This window comes from Mus musculus, chromosome 8 (assembly GCF_000001635.26).
Source record: "Mus musculus strain C57BL/6J chromosome 8, GRCm38.p6 C57BL/6J".
NCBI classification, from domain to species: Eukaryota; Metazoa; Chordata; class Mammalia; order Rodentia; family Muridae; genus Mus; species Mus musculus.
The window spans coordinates 36,608,995-36,627,843 of NC_000074.6; the positions used below are offsets into that span (position 1 = coordinate 36,608,995).

General features: G+C 43.1%; 1 protein-coding gene across 5 annotated transcripts in view; it reads right to left on the reverse strand.

The window, feature by feature from the left end:
• Dlc1 (deleted in liver cancer 1) overlaps positions 1-18,849 on the reverse strand; it is a 385,446-nt gene that overhangs the window by 41,256 nt on the left and 325,341 nt on the right. The window contains exon 1 of one of the 5 annotated variants that reach the window (NM_015802.3): positions 4,565-4,949. The exons of 3 other annotated variants lie outside the window; for them this stretch is intronic. In NM_015802.3, coding sequence (NP_056617.2) covers positions 4,565-4,601 — 37 coding nt within the window. In that variant the 5' untranslated portion in view covers positions 4,602-4,949. Of the gene's footprint in view, positions 1-3,482; positions 3,818-4,564; positions 4,950-18,849 lie in introns of those variants that run through there. One more of the 5 variants, XM_017312892.1, reaches the window with a different exon arrangement.

Here is an 18,849-nt window from a genome sequence, read left to right on the forward strand (position 1 = left end):
AAACCTGGGGTCAGGGGTGATGAAGAGAAACCTTCCCATTGTGTTGGTTTGGCTTACAAAGTTTACCCGCAGCACCCAAAAGCCTTCCTTCTTAGCAGGAAGAAATTTTGCAAGATGCCAGGCAACTATTTCCATTGATCTCTAACACAGACACTTCTCTCAGAAACCAACCTCCCAACACCCTCACTGGAGAAGGCACTGCTTAGTCCAGCCCAGTGGAGGTCTGACTTTGTAGATGTGGTATTCTGAGACTCTCACAGACGGTAAGGACAGACGCTCTTGTCTCTCTATCTGCTAGGCTGCAATCACATTACACAGATACCCCCAGGAAACAGCAGTCTTTGCAAGACTCTGTCAGAACATTCTAGAAAAGCGTGACTCTTGACTGTGAGTGAGGCTCTGTAACATGCAGAGTTGTCTTCCCGTCTGCCACTACTTAGGATAGCAAGCAAGAAAAAAAAAAAAACCTAGTACAAAGAAGGTCTAGGCGGAATCATGCGATGATTAACTGTCCCCGGGAAGTCTCTCCACCCTTATCATGGCTCATCATAATCCCCCACAATGGGGCCACCTAAGGGAGAAGTGTTGACAGACAGGGCAGGCTGACAGACAAGACAGACCTCCCCAGCTGGAAATCTACCCTTTCCACATCAACTGAGTGTCCCCCTAGAGCAGGCCCCCCCTCCCACCCCAGCTCAACCTCAACAGAAAGAAATGAAATTATGAGATGAAGACGCTCCAGAAATAAACTATTTGTAAGTCCCCAGTAACCTCTGATGGCTAATTGTTACAATTGTTTCTATGGTATTGTTTCTATTGTGACTCTTTGTCTAATCTACGGATTTGATTGTAGGAATGTATTCAAGAAGAAAAAAAACCAAACCAAACCAAACCAAACCAAACCAAACCAAACCAAACCAAACCAAACCAAGGTACACACAAGGATGGGCACTGCGTATGGTTTCAGGAATGCCCTGGGAGCTTGAAACTTATTCCCTAAGGATAAAAGAGGGCCAGTGTAATTTGAGACTGAAAATAAAAAAGACCCACTACTGATCTCACACATTCAAAGCCGTAACGTGTACCTATAAAACAAATTGTAACCCTCCTGCGTGGTCTCCCTTCAAAGCCTACTCATACTTAACTCTGCATTCCTCCACCGGAAATGGCCAAAGTCAGAAATAGAGACAGCTGTGAAAAAGACAGATCTGTTCCAAAACCCGTTTTCCTTCTCAGTCCACAGCCCGAGGAAGAACGTGGGCTTGTGTTTTTCAGGTCAGGGCTGATATTAACTCTTCATAAACTGGGCATTCTAACTTGACCTTGACTACACAGGAGGGAACTTTTTACAGATGGGCCATGATTAAAAAAAAAAAAAAAAGACTAAGAGACAGCTATGCTTAGAGACTAGAATCATTCTTGGCCATTGTCTCTTAGCGCACATTATCACTGGCCTGTAGAATTGTTAAACGTGACAGCCACCTTTCCCCTTTTCTCCTGCTTTGTCTGGCGCGCCTGGAGCCTGGGGTACCTGGGCCAGGTTGGGTTCTGACGCTCTCTGTACAGCATGGAGACGTCAGGTCTGCACTGGTTTGGTAATATCCAGGGAGGAAGCAGAAACATCTGAGGTTATTTTTACTTCTGCAGGTCCTCTGGCTGTACAGGGTGGATCAAGTATTGTCTGGAGCCCTTTAGGACTCTTTTTTTTTTTTTTTTTTTTTTTTTTTTGCATGGCCTCATTTCCGTCTTCCTGTTGCTAGGAAAGGGAGTTAGGCATGAGAAACTTGTGTTTACAATACTGGCCCATCCTGTGCAGAACAAGGCTCTCTTCAAAAGAGTCCCATTTAGTTCACTCACTGTACTCTGGATGCCCCCAGCTCTTCTGGACCAAACCACCCTCCCTTGAATATTTCCAAATTGAGTATTTACTCGGTTAGGTCATAAAAATACCCCTCTCATTTAAACATTGCATCATGCTTTTAAGATCTCCACAGGGACACCCAGGAAAACCCAAGTACTAATTTTTGTATTTGAAGCCACCTCTTGGAGCCTCCTCACCGAGCCTCAGATTGGAAGTATCTTGCATGAGTCTCCTCTTTCCCCTTTAAGCCCCACATCGCTTCTACCAATAGGAGCTGGAGTACCAGACAGCTTAGAAGCCACTTGATTTAGTAATAGCTTGCTGCGGTCATAACACATCTATTGGCCTGTTCTATTGGTCTTTGTTCTTTTAACCACAATAAGGCCGAAGGGCAAACTGTCTTGCATGTATTCCACAATTAAAGAAAACTCCTTGGGTTGCTTCAGCATACTGAAATCTGAAATGGTTTACCATCCTCTTCACTCTTTGGAAAGTGGTGAGCATTAGAGCTACCAAAAAAAAAATAAATAAATAAAATAAATAAATAAATAAATAAATAGGGGAACTTAGAATACAAGTGACTGAGAGCAGCCTTCATCCACTCTAGGGCAAAGACCTAAGCTGGAGACCACATGTCTAGATTGCAGGCTCTATGACTTGGGGAAAAGTCAGCGCCTTATTCCTGGGCTTTTGGTGTCATTTGGCTCAGAAGAAAGTAAAGGCAATTTGTCAAAAGCAAACTCTGAGGGAAAAAGAAGAAAACCCAGCTTGAGAGAAAGTCTGTCTGCCTTGCTTCGCTTGAAACTCTCTGAACAGTAGTACTAATGAAAAAATTATGCACCCAGGCTAGGGCTTTGCTGCAAGTCTGGCACGCCTCAATAAAAGTGAACACAGGCGATCTCCAACATTTTCTCAGGAAATGTCTTGAAATAACTTCTGACGGCACATCTGCTAACCATTTGACACTCAGTCCTTCCTCAGGACTTTGGCTCTTCTGTTAGGGGGGCTGCTGCCTCGCAGGGCACCCCTCTGACCATCTGCTGCAATCTGCTTGCCAAGATGGCACCGGGTAGTCCATTAATTCCACCCTTATGGTCAGCAAATTATCCCGCAGAGGACTAGCCTGCAGTCCAGATGGAAGCAGAATTAGTCAACCTCTTAGAGCCGCTGATAGGTTTACATTTTGAGGGGCTGCAGTCCACTGGGCTATTATTTCCCCTCATCCCTTCAGAAAACAGATTTCTGCAGGGTTAAAAAAAAATGTAACTTGAGACTGGGCATTCTGCCTTCTCCAGAGCCTGATTTTTTTTTCCCCTACTCAAATGCGTCACATATGCCACCCCCACGAATCTTTTGGTAATGGATGGCCCGTGCCTAGGCTGCATTCCTCCGAATCACCAAGCCACAGCTTGAAACCACCTCTCGCCTCTAGAGAATGAGCCCATTGGTGACCACATTGGGTGTAAAAAGCCTCATTGAAAGCAAAACCGGATGGGGAGATATATTTTTCTTCCCCCTCTACTGCGCTGATTAATGACTTAGGCAGGGTTTCTCTTTTAGTTATTGGCATAATTTGCGAACAGAGTGAACTTCAGTATCCGTCACCCGCTAGGTACTTTACCTATTTGATGCTCACAACTTCCACTTGTGTCAAAAGTTACTACTCAGGGTTGGGGACAGCACAGTGAGGATGTGCCACTTCCCCAGGGTCGCGCATCAAGAGGGATGCTGGTCCCGAGTTCATTTCCCCAACCTCAGTCCTCGCACCAGAGGCCATGCGCTGAAATGACTCGCAGAGACAGAAAACCACACCAACAGGGTGGGCTATTGCTCTAGAAGCAACCCTTAAGAAGGATCAAAGGCTCTCAGCTACTGACGTTGGAGGAGGGGACAGGGGCGCAGGGTGGGGAATTAGTCCAAGACGCCGTCGCCGCTCAAAAAAAAAAAAAAAAAAAAAAAAAGCCACAGGCCTGGAGTCTTGCTTCCTTCCTTTCCCCAGCCCACGGACTCTTTCTCCCTCGCCAAGGGCGTGGGCATCTGGTGGGGTTTTTCAGGAACCGCGTCCAACCACACAGCGGGAAAGCGCTGGGTTCCTAGCTGGAACCCCACGTGCAACGGGGGTTGTGGGTAGCTAAGGAGCAACCCCTACTTAGCCCGCCCAGGCTCAGAGATCCCCGGCGTTTAAAAAAAAAAAAAAAAACAGGCGAACGCAACAAAAGAACAGAGCTCTTAAATAGTGCTAAGGAAACATTTTTTCCCGAAGTACAGCTTAAAGTCTACACAGCCCCTTAAATAATGCACTCTTAGGGAGAAGACAAAGCTGATTTGAGACTTGTAGGGTGGCAAGAAGAGATGGAACAGTCTCCAAAAGAAGTCCAAAAGGGGTTGCTCGCCCCTCGGGGCCCGAGGCCAGAAGGAATAGTATGAGTCTAAGTCACCCGGACGCCAGTCCCCAGTCCCCAGGCAATACATGGTCAAGGGACATGACCCGGTGTTAAACTCTCCAACAAACCCTGACCCAAGCTGCTTAAGCACACACGTTCTACTAACGAAAGCCTGGGGCTCCTCCTCTGCAAGCGTGTCAAAACACACAATCACAACACGGACTTGGCAGGGCAGCGTGACAAGTCCTCCTCACCCGGATCCCCTCAGCAGTTGACCCCAGCCAGACTAGTCCAACAACAAGGCACAAGTCCATCTTACGTGTTAGGATCATGGTGTCCGGCTCGTCTCTACACATTAAGGTCGGCGCAGGGCGGCGGGAGCGCACTGGGAACGTCGAGGCTGCCAGAAGTAATCGGGATCCCACGTCGGGACCCACGGTGGCAGCCGGGACGCGAGCCTCTCGCGGTCGTCAGCACATCCTGGTTCGCAGCTTCCTTACGCTTCGCCCCAGCTCGGGCAAAATCGTGGGTTTTAGATTGCCACCGCGAAGGGAGCGCTCTCAGGGAGCGGGGCACGGAGCTGGGGAGCCGTGGCTCCAACAGCGAGGACGCACAGCCATGGCTCAGGCTGGAGCGCACCGCCCTCCACCCAAACGCTGAAGTGCTCTGCTCTCTGCGCGCCCTAGGGGCCGCGCCTTCCTACTGAGCCCGCCCCCGGGGGCGGGATTCACGTTGCGGCCTCGGGCTGTGCTCTGACTCCACCCACCGCACACCAGGCCCCGCCCAAAGCTCGCCCAGGTCCCGCCCCACGCCTCCTTCCCCCTTTCCTGGAATGTTTTCCCAGGGTCTGCACTTTTGCGGCGGCGGGAAGCGCCTAAAAGTCGCCAACTACTGGCCTCTGGGGTAAAGGCAAAAGCTTGGAGGCTTTAGCTGAGTGCAGAGATCCGGGCCTCGTGCTCAATTTCCCCTCTGCCTTTTCTTGCGTGGTTTTGTGTACGCGCAGCCTCTCATTCCAGTTGGCATCACAAAAAAACTTGCGCGGAGTGCGGAGGTTAAAGATAGATCGCTTGGTCAGAAAATAGGGAAAAGAAGTATCGGGACTTTGGGGGCACCCATTTCTTGCTAAAGCCTGCAAGAGTAAAGAGTTTGTGAGGATTAAACACAGCTGTGGAAGCTTTCCCCAGCACGTGGGGAGAGTCAGTATACCGCGTGCGCAGCTCTATCCAGTATATTTCTAACTGGTATTTGTACTATGGTCACAGCTCTTAGAATTGCTCACGAACTGGCCCTAGCCTGCAGGTTTATGATCTCAGATGCTGATCATTTTTTTTTTCCCACAGGCTCAAATGATTCTCCGGCAGCTTAGTTGCCGGCTCCTTATGTCATCAGAAGCCCCATTTTTGAAACTTGGGACAGAATATAATCAGTGGAAGGTGTTTAAAAGTCCACATCAATTTTCATAAAAATTTACCTTGGAGTAAGTTGGTGCTTTTTGTGTGTGTTACTTTAACTGATGGAAACGCATTCATTCAGCACCGAGAGTGTTTACTATGGGCAAAATGGTTTCTCCTCTGGAGCATACAACAGCCAGCAAAAGGGACCCATAGCCCTGTCCTGGAGTTGGCTTCTTCCCAGGGAAGCTTTTGCAATAAGCAAAAGAAATAGGTGGAAAACATGTAGTCTGTTGAGAGACTACAACAGGCAACAGGAGAATTGGGGCTGAGTTTATTCTTACGTCAGGCTAAACACAAATAGAAAAGTAGATTCCCTTAGATTTGAAAATGGATTGATTTCATAGTCATGTGCTAGCTTACAGACAAGCCTCTCCCCTCTTACAACAATGGTACCCCAACTTACCACACTGGAATTCCTTAGTTTGGAGGGTACATTCAGCCTCATTGAGGCAGATCGGTGTTGCCAGGGTATTTACCTGCAGGCAAATGCTGGAGACCCAAAGGCAGTGCAGGGTGCATGTGGCCCCTGCCTGCCAGGAGACTACAGACTGGGAAGCAAGGGGGTGAATGGAAATGAGGGACTGTTGAGGGCCCAGGAAGTGAAGACCTTGATAGCCCAAGAAGATGAAGTTGCCGCCTGAAGTGTGGATGCTGGAGGAACTGTGGACTCATCCACAATTAGCATCCCCACCTGGTACTCACATCTCTGAATGCACTAGGGCCTCATTCTAAGTCGCATATAATTTGCATATAGCTTATGCACACTCTCCCAGATACTTTTTAAATAATTATTATCGTATTGATAACTCTTAGAGTATGAAATACATTGTAAGCACTATGTAGATTTGTCTATGTTCAGTATAGACACATTTATTTTTCCTCCTAATACTTTCTCTTTGCATGATTAGGCATAGAATTTAGGATAGAGCTAGTCATATGCCCTTCCACTGAGCTACACCCCTATCCCCAGCACCTACTTTCAATTTAAAAATTATTATTATTACTATTACTACTGCTGCTATTATTGTTATTGTTGTTGTTGTGTGTGATGTGCATACAGACACACACACATGCTACGGTGTGTGTGGAGGTCTGAGGCCAATTTTATGTTTATTCTCTCCACTTTTACATGAATTTGAAGGATCAAATTCAAGTCATCAGGCCTGCCTGGTGTCTCGGTTTGTATCGCTGTTGCTGTGATAGAAACACAAAACCAACTAAGGGGAAGAAAGTGTTATTTCACCTTGCAGCTTACAGTCCATCAAGAAAGGAAATACAGGCAGGAACACAGAAGCAGGAACTAAAGTGGAGGCCATGGACGAATGGTGTGTCCTTGCTTGCCCATGGCTTGCTCAGCCTGCCTTATTACATAGTCCAAAGATACCTGCCCGGTAGTGGCACTGCCCACAGTGGTTTGGGCCCTCCTGTATCAATCACCAGTCAAAAGAATGCACACAGGCTAGCCAATCGGATGGAGGTGGTTTCTCGGATGACTGTAGCTTGTGTTGCGTTGACAAGTGCCTTTACCTACTGAATTACTTCATAGATTCTCCAGTATTTTATAACCTTCTCCATAAGTTGCCTAGGCTGGCCTTGAACTCACTTGGTAGCCTCAACAGACTTTAAGCTTCTGATTCTCCTGCCTGGGCCTCTCAGGTAACTGAGATCATGGGCCTAAGCCACCTGGCCCTGAACATTATCCATCAGTGGCGATCTGAGTCCCTGGACCAGAAACTGTAGAATTGGTAGCCCACTGTCTTATCAAATGGCAGGTCAAATCTGAACAAGAAAGTCCTATCTCAAATGTTCAGAAGGAAATGAAGGCAAAGCAGAACAAAGCCTCAACTGTAACCTTTTTGTACAAGAGGAGCCCTGGCTAGCTGGGGGAAGGGAGGGCTGGCGAAGCCATCAAGAGTATGGACAGACAATGCCATTTGGGGATGAAGGAGGATCCCCAAGCCAGCTCAGAGTCCGCTTCTGCTCACTTAGCATTCCACTCCTCACCACGGGCTTCATTTGTCTGTCTAGGGCAGCTGACCTTAAACTGCATTCGTCTGCTGAGCCGCATGAACTGAGATTTGATCTTAAGCACTGGACTCTTGAGAGGCAGGCTTCGCTGTGCAGCGGGGAGCATTTTCCATGGTCACGGAAAGCGTTTTTCATACGTTAAGAATAGATATCCCCTGCAAGAGCTGGGGAGATGGCTCAAAGGGCCAAGTCACTCTGTGCAAATATGAAGACCTGCTTAGGATCCCAGCATCCAGATCAAAAGCCAGAAAAGGGGAGTGTTTTAGTAACCACAGCATGGAGAGACTGGAGCTTGCTGGTTATGTAACCAGTCTAACTAGATCAGTGAGTTCTGGTCCCAGGAAGGGAGATAATAACTGAGGAAGACACTTGCCACTGACCCCTGACCTCCGGACAGTGGGTGTACACACAAACTCATATGTACACATACATCACATACACAAAGAAAAAAGATTCCTCCACAGATTAGATTAGGTATTTGTAGAGGTAGGTTGTTGTCATTAAATTATCAATTCCTAGTTACAAAGGTTTAAAATATTAAGACTCTTTATAACGGCCTGTGCCGTTCACCTCTGAGGCAAGTATCATCTACTCAGAGACTACCCACAGCAGCATCCAGCAATCTCTATATAGGGTTGTTTCCTAAGGACTGTGGGATTACTAAGGAAAAAAAAACCTCATAGCTAGCTCCTCTAATGCGTAGCAGACTAGAAGAGCTATTCTCTATGATAATGGGTTCCTGCTCTATCTTAATGATTGAACTTAGCTATTACTGACGTTGTCCAAGGACATCCCTTGGGTTTCATCCCACCACTGCATGATAGAAACGGAACACAACCTGAAAGGCTCACCTGTGTGATGCTAGCCACTGAGGGAATCCTCAGTGAGACAGTGCAAGCTGGGCTGCCCAGAGCCCCTCTGAGAGGAGAGCTGCCAGGAGCTAGACAGACATCTTGCCCTTTAAGAGCACACACTGCTCTTACAGAAAGCCTGAACTGAGTTCCTAGCACCCACGCAGGGCAGGTCATAACTACCTGTAAACCCACCTCCTGGAGGTCTAACGCCTCTGTTTGCAGAGGACACTGCCACATATCTCCCCTCCCCCGTATTTTAATAACATGCATCATTAAATCCTGGCCAAAATAATTCTTAAGAGAAGAGAGGGCAGGGGGAGGGCAGAGAGAAGAAGGCTGCTGGTCCAGTACTCGCTGTTTGGCATGTGCTATCAGAACAACCCCAGTGCACTGGGTAAAATGTCAAAAGCTCTGTCCTCCCCACAGTCTCCCTTTCCTTTGCCTTCTTTGCTATGCTGATAATCAAACCAACCGCTTCTGCATGCCAGGAAAGCTCTCCACCGCTGAGCTACACCACCTTTCCCGTTTATGTATGTTAGTGCCAAGGCTTCCACCATTTAGATGCTAGAAACGAATTTTAAAAATAAAAATAAAAATCTGAAGCTATCCACAACAATTTCAACTTTGGGCTTCATTTATCCCTGGGGCAATTAGTTTAAACCTCTGGTCTAGTGATAGAAGCCAAATAATCTCTGGAAATTTCTTTGCCTCCCTTAGGACCAGCGGTCTCCTCTGTGCTTGGAAAATGTTGTAATGCAATTTGTGCTCAATGGAACATTGTGAAATGACTGGAGAATAATTTTGATTTGTAATGCTCAAAGGAAATATGACAAAGGGAAAATATTGAAAATAATGTTAGCGGTTTTCAATTAAAGGGGCATAATTCAATTGGAAACCCAATGGATGTCCTGAAATATTTATTTATTTATTTATTTATTTTTTAGCTCTAGTGACCCCCAATTTGGGATCTTCCTGATTCCTTCCCCTAACTGATATTTCACTTTTTAAGATGCTTTCAAAACAAAAGCGCTAAAAGGTTTATACTTTTAAAGATTTACCACAAGTAGCTGCCCTGTTCAGCTAGATCCGTTATTATAACTTTTAGACAATTCACATTCAGAATAGGGGGGAAGGCCAATTTATTCTTCTGGAAACATCTTTACATTATGAGGGGTACAGAGAGACTCTGTTCTTGTACAAATGATAGAAATATTCTCTTTTTGGGTAGCCATTTAAACCAAAGTATGAATCAGCCTAGGATGTGACATCTGTCATCCAAACATGTTTTTATTAAAGCCAGACAAAGGTAATGTAAAATAAAGGTGAGCGTCAAGAGGGGATCTGGAGAAGTTTCTTGGGGGGTGAAGTAGGGACAGACAAACTTGCAGAGATCAGTGGAATTCTTTCTTTTTCTATCTTCTTATTCTCTTCTTTTTTTCTCACCGAGATAGTAGAGATTGAGCCTGGATAAGCCTGACCAATACCCTACAGGTGAGCTGTATCTTTGCCTTCTTTTCAAGTGAAACAAAGGGGGGTAGGGGGTGGAGCACAGTCTCACCGCCTTGAGTAAGATGGCCCCTGAACTTGGGCTCCCATTGCCCCACGCCCTTGAATGGAATCACGGGATGCTCACTCTGCGGAAAGTCTGGGCGCACTGAGTTCTTGATGTGGATCTAATACTTCAATGAGTAGGCTTTCCCGGGATACTTAGCATATTTACAGTAGAATTTATTTGAAAGTCTAGTTTATCCGAAGGCTCAGTTGGGGCTTAGCCTAAGGCCTCACTGCTAGAAATGGCAGAGATGAGAACCCAACAGTGACACTCAGGCGCACGCCTCGGCCGCACCCCAATTTCACTTGATCTCTGCCAAGATGAATGTGGTTCTTTCATGTGGCCTCTGGCAACACAAAAATCAAGAACACGGCAAACAAAAATTGCAATTTTTTTTTTAACTCCATGTGAGCAACTAGGCTGCCTCTCCCACTGAATTAACCAAGTTAACTGTAGGCTTGGATGGTCTATTCTATTAGCGTGCTCTGATTATAATCCTTTTTTAGCTTGTCACACACAATTCTTTAAATGCTGGGGATGGGCTATGTTATTTTAGAAGCAAGTGGTATTTTATCTCTGTGATTTAATACAGGTTAAAAGGTTCATTGTGAAGAGTTAAGAAAATATGGAATATGTAAATGGAAAAAGTGAAGCTTGATAACTCAGGAACATAAGATAACTGATATATATTATACATGCCAGGCTCCCAGGCACACAAAATTGACATAATAGCATATATTTTGTTTCATTATGCAAATGTGTACTTATTTATTAAGACTGGAGCTCGTGTAGCTCAGGCTGTCCTTGAACTCAGTATGTAGCAAAGGATGTCTTTGGATTCCTTACTTTCCAGCCCTCATGTTCCAAGTAATGAGATGACAGGCATGAGCCACCATGCCAGGCTTCAGGCGGTGCTGTGGATCAGACCCCAGCTGTATATATCCTAGGTACAGCTGAGCTACACGCCCAGCCCCTATTGTGTGGTATTTAATTCACTTAACAAAGCTGATGAGTCGGCTCTGTGTAGTTACATTATATCATCTAATGGGCCTAGCAAGCAGTTAAGCAAGGCTGAGCTTTTTAGTTTTTCACTCTTATCTTGAATAGGCATTCTTAAATAATACAAATTTAATTAAGAGCAAAGATAATAATTTTATAAGTAAATTTACTTACTTTGAATTATGTGGGCAAATGATACTGTGGCATTTGATATCTATCTATCTATCTATCTATCTATCTATCTATCTATCTATCTATCTACCTACCTATCTATTTATCTATCATCTGTATATCATTTATCTATTGTTTATCTACCTATCACCTACTACCTACCTATCTACCTATCTCGTATTATCTGTCTTTCTACATTGTCTTCCAGAATCCTTCCTTCCTTTCTTTCTTTCTTTCTTTCTTTCTTTCTTTCTTTCTTTCTTTCTTTCTTTCTTTCTTTCTTTCTTTCTTTCTTTCTTTCTTTCTTTCTTTCTCTCTCTCTCTCTCTTTCTCTCTTTCTCTTTCTTTCTTTCTTTCTTTCTTTCTTTCTTTCTTTCTTTCTTTCTTTCTTTCTTTCTTTCTTTCTTTCTCTCTCTCTCTCTCTCTCTCCCTCCCTCCCTCCCTCCCTCCCTTCCTTCCTTCCTTACTTACTTCCTTCCTCCTTCCCTCCGTCCCTCCCTCCCTCCCCCTCTCTCTCTTTCTTTCTTTTTTCTTTCTTTTTCTTTTCAGAGTTTGAATGTGCTTGCTCCTTGCATGATAATTTGAGTTAAGGTACTGATAAGCAAAAAGAAATGCTTCGCCATTCTTTATATTTCTTTGAATGCTAAATTTGTTCACATTTGTATTGCATTCAGTTTACATAACAAAATTTGCCAGCATAACCACGTCTAAAGGCTTCAGTAGCTTAAGCATGACTTTGCTGTCACTCGGCCAGAACCACTTTTTTTTTTTTTAAAGTTTTATTTATTATTATATGTAAGTACACTGTAGCTGTCTTCAGACACACCAGAAGAGGGCGTCAGATCTCATTCAGATGATTGTGAACCACCATGTGGTTGCTGGGATTTGAACTCAGGACCTCTGGAAGAGCAGTAGGAGCTCTTAACCTCTGAGCCATCTCTCCAGCTCCCCCAGAACCACTTTCTATCTTTAGAATTTCTCCTTTTCTCAAACTGAAATTCTGTTCCTATTCAACATTGACTCTGGATTCTCTTCCTCTACCCTCTGATAGCAACCATTCCAATGACCTTTTGTTGAATCTGACTCATCCTCATACTTCATATAAATGATAGAAGGAATATTATAATCTTTGTCCTTTTGTGTTTAGCTTATGATGCCTAAGTGTGTTCACATTTTTAAACCAGCCATACAAATACATATGCATATATATTGAGTATGTGTGGTGGTCTGAGTGAAAATGGCTCCTATCGCCTTAGATGGAATGGCACTATTAGGAGGTATGACCTTGTTGGAATAGGTAGCTTTGTGCATCACTAGGAGATGGACTTTGATGTTTCAGATGCTCAATCCAGGCCTATCTTCTCGATCCCTGTCATCTGGTCCTAGAACTCTCAGCTCCTCCAGCACCATGTCTGCCTGCATGCTGCCATGCTTCCCACCATGATGATAATGGACTAATTAAACCTCTGAACTGTAAGCCAGCCCTTCATTAAATGTTTTCCTTTATAAGAGTTGCATGAATCAAAACAACCCTGAGATTCCACCTCACACCAGTCAGAATGGCTAAGATCAAAAATTCAGGTGACAGCAGATGCTGGCGAGGATGTGGAGAAAGAGGAACACTCCTCCATTGTTGGTGGGATTGCAGGCTTGTACAACCACTCTGGAAATCAGTCTGGAGGTTCCTCAGAAAATTGGACATAGTACTACCGGAGGATCCAGCAATACCTCTCCTGGGCATATATCCAGAAGATGTCCCAACCGGTAAGAAGGACACATGCTCCACTATGTTCATAGCAGCCTTATTTATAATAGCCAGAAGCTGGAAAGAACCCAGATGCCCCTCAACAGAGGAATGGATACAGAAATTGTGGTACATTTACACAATGGAGTACTACTCAGCTATTAAAAAGAATGAATTTATGAAATTCCTAGGCAAATGGATGGACCTGGAGGGCATCATCCTGAGTGAGGTAACACATTCACAAAGGAACTCACACAATATGTACTCACTGATAAGTGGATATTAGCCCCAAACCTAGGATACCCAAGATATAAGATACAATTTGCTAAACACATGAAACTCAAGAAGAATGAAGACTGAAGTGTGGACACTATGCCCCTCCTTAGAATTGGGAACAAAACACCCATGGAAGGAGTTACAGAGACAAAGTTTGGAGCTGAGACAAAAGGATGGACCATGTAGAGACTGCCATATCCAGGGATCCACCCCATAATCAGCTTCCAAACGCTGACACCATTGCATACACTAGCAAGATTTTATCGAAAGGACCCAGATGTAGCTGTCTCTTGTGAGACTATGCCGGAGCCTAGCAAACACAGAAGCTCACAGTCAGCTATTGGATGGATCACAGGGCTCCCAATGGAGGAGCTAGAGAAAGTACCCAAGGAGCTAAAGGGATCTGCAACCCTATAGGTGGAACAACATTATTAACTAACCAGTACCCCGGAGATCTTGACTCTAGCTGCATATGTATCAAAAGATGGCCTAGTTGGCCATCACTGGAAAGAGAGGCCCATTGGACACGCAAACTGTATATGCCCAGTACAGGGGAACGCCAGGGCCAAAAAAAAAAAAAAATGGGAATGGGTGGGTAGGGAAGTGGGGGGGAGGGTATGGGGGACTTTTGGGATAGCATTGGAAATGTAATTGAGGAAAATATGTAATAAAAAAAAGAGATAAAAAAAATAAGAGTTGCATGATCATGGTGTTCACAGTAATAGAAACCCTAACTAAGATATGTATAAATTAAAAAGCCTATTTAAATTACGTATATGAACATAGTTTTTATTTGTGTGTGGTATATATGTATGTACTTCGTGTGTGTGCATGAGTGAAAGAGTGATAGATGATAGAAACATAGATCTCCATCTTAACTTTGAGTCAGAGTCTAGCATTGACTCTGTAGCCCACCAATTCATCAAGACTAGCTGGCCAGCTGGCTTCAGGGCTCATTCTGTCTCTGCCTCTCAGTGTTAACCTTATACCAGACCTGTGCTTTTGTTTTTTCTTGTGAGAGATGGGGATCTAAATTCAGTCTTTATGGTTGTGCAGCAAGTTCTTTACCAACTTCAATGACACACTCTTATTGATTTAGAAGTATTATGTGTATATTAGCCATCTGTCCCTATTGCTATATTATTTTGGACACAGGGTCTCACTGTATAGCCTTGGTCTCGACTTACTCTGTAGACCAGGATAGACCACAACTCACTGAGATGCTCCTGCTTCTGTCTCCTGAGTGCTGGGATTAAGCTGGCCTATTTGTCATTTATTTTTAATAGTTTATCACCTGCACTTTATACTTGTTAAGTGTTGAAATTTTAAGCCTTTCATGAAAAAATTAAAATGTCACAGAAAATCGAAAGGTCCTACTTATTGCTGCTTTTTATTATTAATTAGGAATTTGGGGGGGGGTGGTTAATATGGATTGAAACAGGAAATGCTAAGACATAAAACCAGTTTATAAAATAAAGTTCACAATGCCTGGGGTTTTCTCTTCTTCTTCACTTTATACATTCATGATTTCAAAAACAGTTCTAAAATTTCTTTCTAATTTTTTTTTAACTTTTGTGATACCACGCTTTAAGCCTAGGATTTGCATTTTTGAGGAAAGTGCTATACTACTGAACCACAGCCTCAATCCCCTTTTGACCTTTTGTTTTGTGACTACTTACAATTTTTGCTCAGGTTAGTCTTATGATCCTTCCTGCCTCAGCTTCTGAAATAGCTGGGATTGTAAGCCTGTACCACCAGGCCCAGTTAATTTTTCTTCCATTTCGTTGCTGTGGTGGCTTGAAAAAGAAATGCCCCCTCACCCCCAGAGGCTCAGTTATCTGCAATCTTGGTCCTAATCAATGGCACTGTGGGAGGAGGGGTTTGAAGGTTGGTAGCCTCACCCCAGCTCCAGTCACTTTTTCTGCTTCCAATTTGTAGCTGGAGATGTATTCTCTCAACTCCCTCACTTGCTGTCTTGGTCAGGGTTTCTATTACTACACAAAGCATTATGATTAAAAAGCAAGTTTGGAGGAAAGGGTTTATTCAGCTTACACTTTCCACATTGCTGTTGATCACCAAAGGAAGTCAGGACTGGAAATCAAGTAGGTCAGGAAGCAGGAGCAGATGCAGAGGCTATGGAGGGATGTTACTTACTGGCTTGCTTCCCCTGACTTGCTCAGCTTGTTTTCTTACAGAACCCAGGACTACCAGCCCAGGGATGGCACCACCTACAATGGGCTAGGCCCTCCTACCCTTGATCACTAATTGAGAAAATGCTTTACAGCTGGATCTCATGGAGGCATTTCTTCAAGGGGTGGGGGTGGGGGTGGGGGTGCTTTCTCTGAGATAATTCCAGCTTGTGTCAAGGTGACACACAAAACCAGCCAGTACACTTGCTATTATGGACTTTCTCTTGGGAACCATAAGTCCAAACAAACGCTTCTTCTCTCAGTCTCTTTTGGTGATGGTGTTTTATCACAAACTAAGTCATGCAGGTGGCTTGTGTAAAGTCTCCATACTAAACAGCTAAGGGAGAATAAGGGAGACATGCAGGTGGCTGTGTAAAGTCTCCATACTAAACAGCTAACGGAGACAGTGAATAAGTCCAAGACTAAGGACATAATATAGTTTTGAGAAACTTGTTGATTTTCAAATTTTCCACAAGTTGTAAGAGTGTGTGTGTTCATATATAACTCATAATAAATAAGTTCTAGAGCGTGTATATTTCCAATAACCAAATATAATGCTAATAATTTCAGGTTTAATTTTTATCATCTTATGTGAAGAAATATTTATATGTTTGCCTCTAAATGCTCACTGTTAAAATCAATATTCAAATGTCCTCTGGATCATCTACAAAATAAAACTGTCCACCAAAATTCTAAAAGTTTGAAGGGGAACCCTCTTGTGTTTGTTTCTGCTGTGAAGGTGTTCTATATCCACTGGAAGTATAACATGCTGGCCTTTCTTCCTGATTGATTGGTCATACAATAAAGTTGTTGTGCAGTCGGGGGCGGGGGGCAGTGCCATGAAAGATAATGAACAATACTGCCTTCGCTGATCACTGTAGCATGTTGGCCCTTACAATGTTGCCGGGAACCCCTCTGCAACTCCGGGTCATTAACTTACTTTAATAGTCCACGGGAGAGTAGGGCTATAGCAGACCCACAGCTTGGTTCTTCATGCGTAACTAACTCCCTTAATTATCTCTTACTGATGCAGTTGAATTAAGCTGGATTAAGCTGCATTTGGGGAAACTGCAAGGCAGCAAATTATCCATTTTCAAAAGGAGATCTGGTAACAGGACTCAAGGACTGTGAAAGACTGACATTTGAGAAATGCTCAGTCGAGAAAGAATTAGGTTGTGCCCCATCTGTGTTTATTTTCTGGCACTAAGCGAATAGCTACTTCCATGTTACTTTTTATCATCATGTTGATGGGTTAACAAAGTGGATATGGGAAAGACAATAATAAATAAATAAATGAAATCAACTTGAAAAATCAACTATATTTCATAACTGAATTCTCTAGACATCTGAATTTCCATTATCAATACATTTACTTGAGTTACATAGGATTACATATGCAGAAGAAGACACATCAAGATTATACACTAAAGAACAAAATTAGACTACAATATACATGTCAGAAATACAAGGCTTTAAGAACCGTAAATAGTAAAGAGTTGTAGACCACTACTAAATTTCTTATATAAGATAATAAAATGATCCTGAAACTCGGTGCTCAGAATAAAAGAGCCTCAGTTTTTACAAGGCAAAATTTAGCAGAATTAGCAGAAATGGGTGAATATCACAAGAGTGGGAGATTTCACACAGTTCTAGATATCTTGAGTAGACAAAATAAATAGTAATATTTTAATGATCAGATGCAGGTATTTGTACCCATCAGTCAGAACACACATTGATTAGACACATAGCCTCAAACAGTTATAACATATTCTGGATGCTGCAATATTAGGAACAAATAAAGGGAAATAAAATAAAATAGTAATTGTGGGCTATAAAGTGTGCTACAAAGCTAATCCTGACAAAGTTCAAAGACGCAATATCATATCAACAACAAACAGTTCACAAAGCCTTTGGAAATTCTCTCATCAATAGACAGAATGCTACTGTCTGCTCCTCCTGACCCTGGATCCTTCTTTGTGACCATCAAAGAACTTTTACTTCTAAGGTAGTTTAGCAAATGTCTTTGTATAATTACTTTGGAGTTCTCACTACTACATAAGTATTGTAGCCCCATGGACCTATTATGGAGAGAAAAAAATAAGAAGGTCACAGAAATTCCCGAAAGCTCTAGCTGCTTCAGCCCACAGCAGTTAGGAGACATTGTTTTGGGTCTAGGCACATGTGAATAGGAAAGGTTGCAAGACCCTGATCCCAGCTACCATTACACTCAGCTGCCTGAGAGCCCTAGCATGTGTAAGCTGAGGAGTTCACGTAACTGGGTTAAGGGTTGACCAGATGGCTGGAAAAGCATTATTTCTTGGCATGTTTATGACATTGCTTTAGGAAAAGATGACATTTGAAACAGTGGACTGATTTTACCATCCAACCAGATGGGTGCCCTGACAACCATAAGACAGAACGAGGGCAATTTTACTCTTTCCTGGAGCAGGAAAATCACCTTTGCCCTTGTGCAGTAAACTACAGGGACTATGGAATTTGCAACAACAACCCTTGACTTCTTGTCTTTAGCCTTGGAATGTCAACTACACCACTGGTTTCCTTGGTCCTGAGGTTTTGATTTTGGACCAAGCTACTAACAGCTTACCTCATTTTCCAGCTTGTTAATGGTGTATTATGAGACTTCTCAGCCTCTGTAGAGAGTCAGATGTTCCTGTGCTAAATTCCTGTCTGTTGGTTGGTCTATCTATCTATCTATCTATCTATCTATCTATCTATCTATCATCTATTTTTATATCCATCTCTCCAACCATCTATCCTATCAGTTAGAGAACCCTGAATTATTAGACACTAAGGAAAAAGTGGCCAGCTGTGTCATGCCAAGGCTCCATAAGGAAAAGAATAATAACTGATAGTGCTTTATGCCACTCTATTGAAGTAGTTATGCAATGATAGATAACTCAGAAGTCATAATATCTGACCAAAATGGACCAAAATTAGAAATCAATAACAGTATAATGATAAATGCTTTCTCATCTGAATTATTATTAAATATCTAATGAAAACTTAAATACCAAAGGATAGTAAATATCAAGCTTGTATCTTATGATGAAAGGTGATATGTGATGAAATATGTAATTGGGATTGCTTTTACTAGCCAAAAAGATATGGTAAAAAAAAATTAAGCACAAAGTTTGGAAAAGGAACAGGATAATAAACTTTAAAAAGGGGAAACTGAGGAATCAATAGGAAAAAAAAGAATATAAAATATTAATTTTAGAAAACTCCCTATTCACTACTTAATTACTTCAAATGACATTTAAAAAATTTTTATTGTAATTTAAAAAATCACTTCTAGTTCTATTCTGTTGTAGTGCCA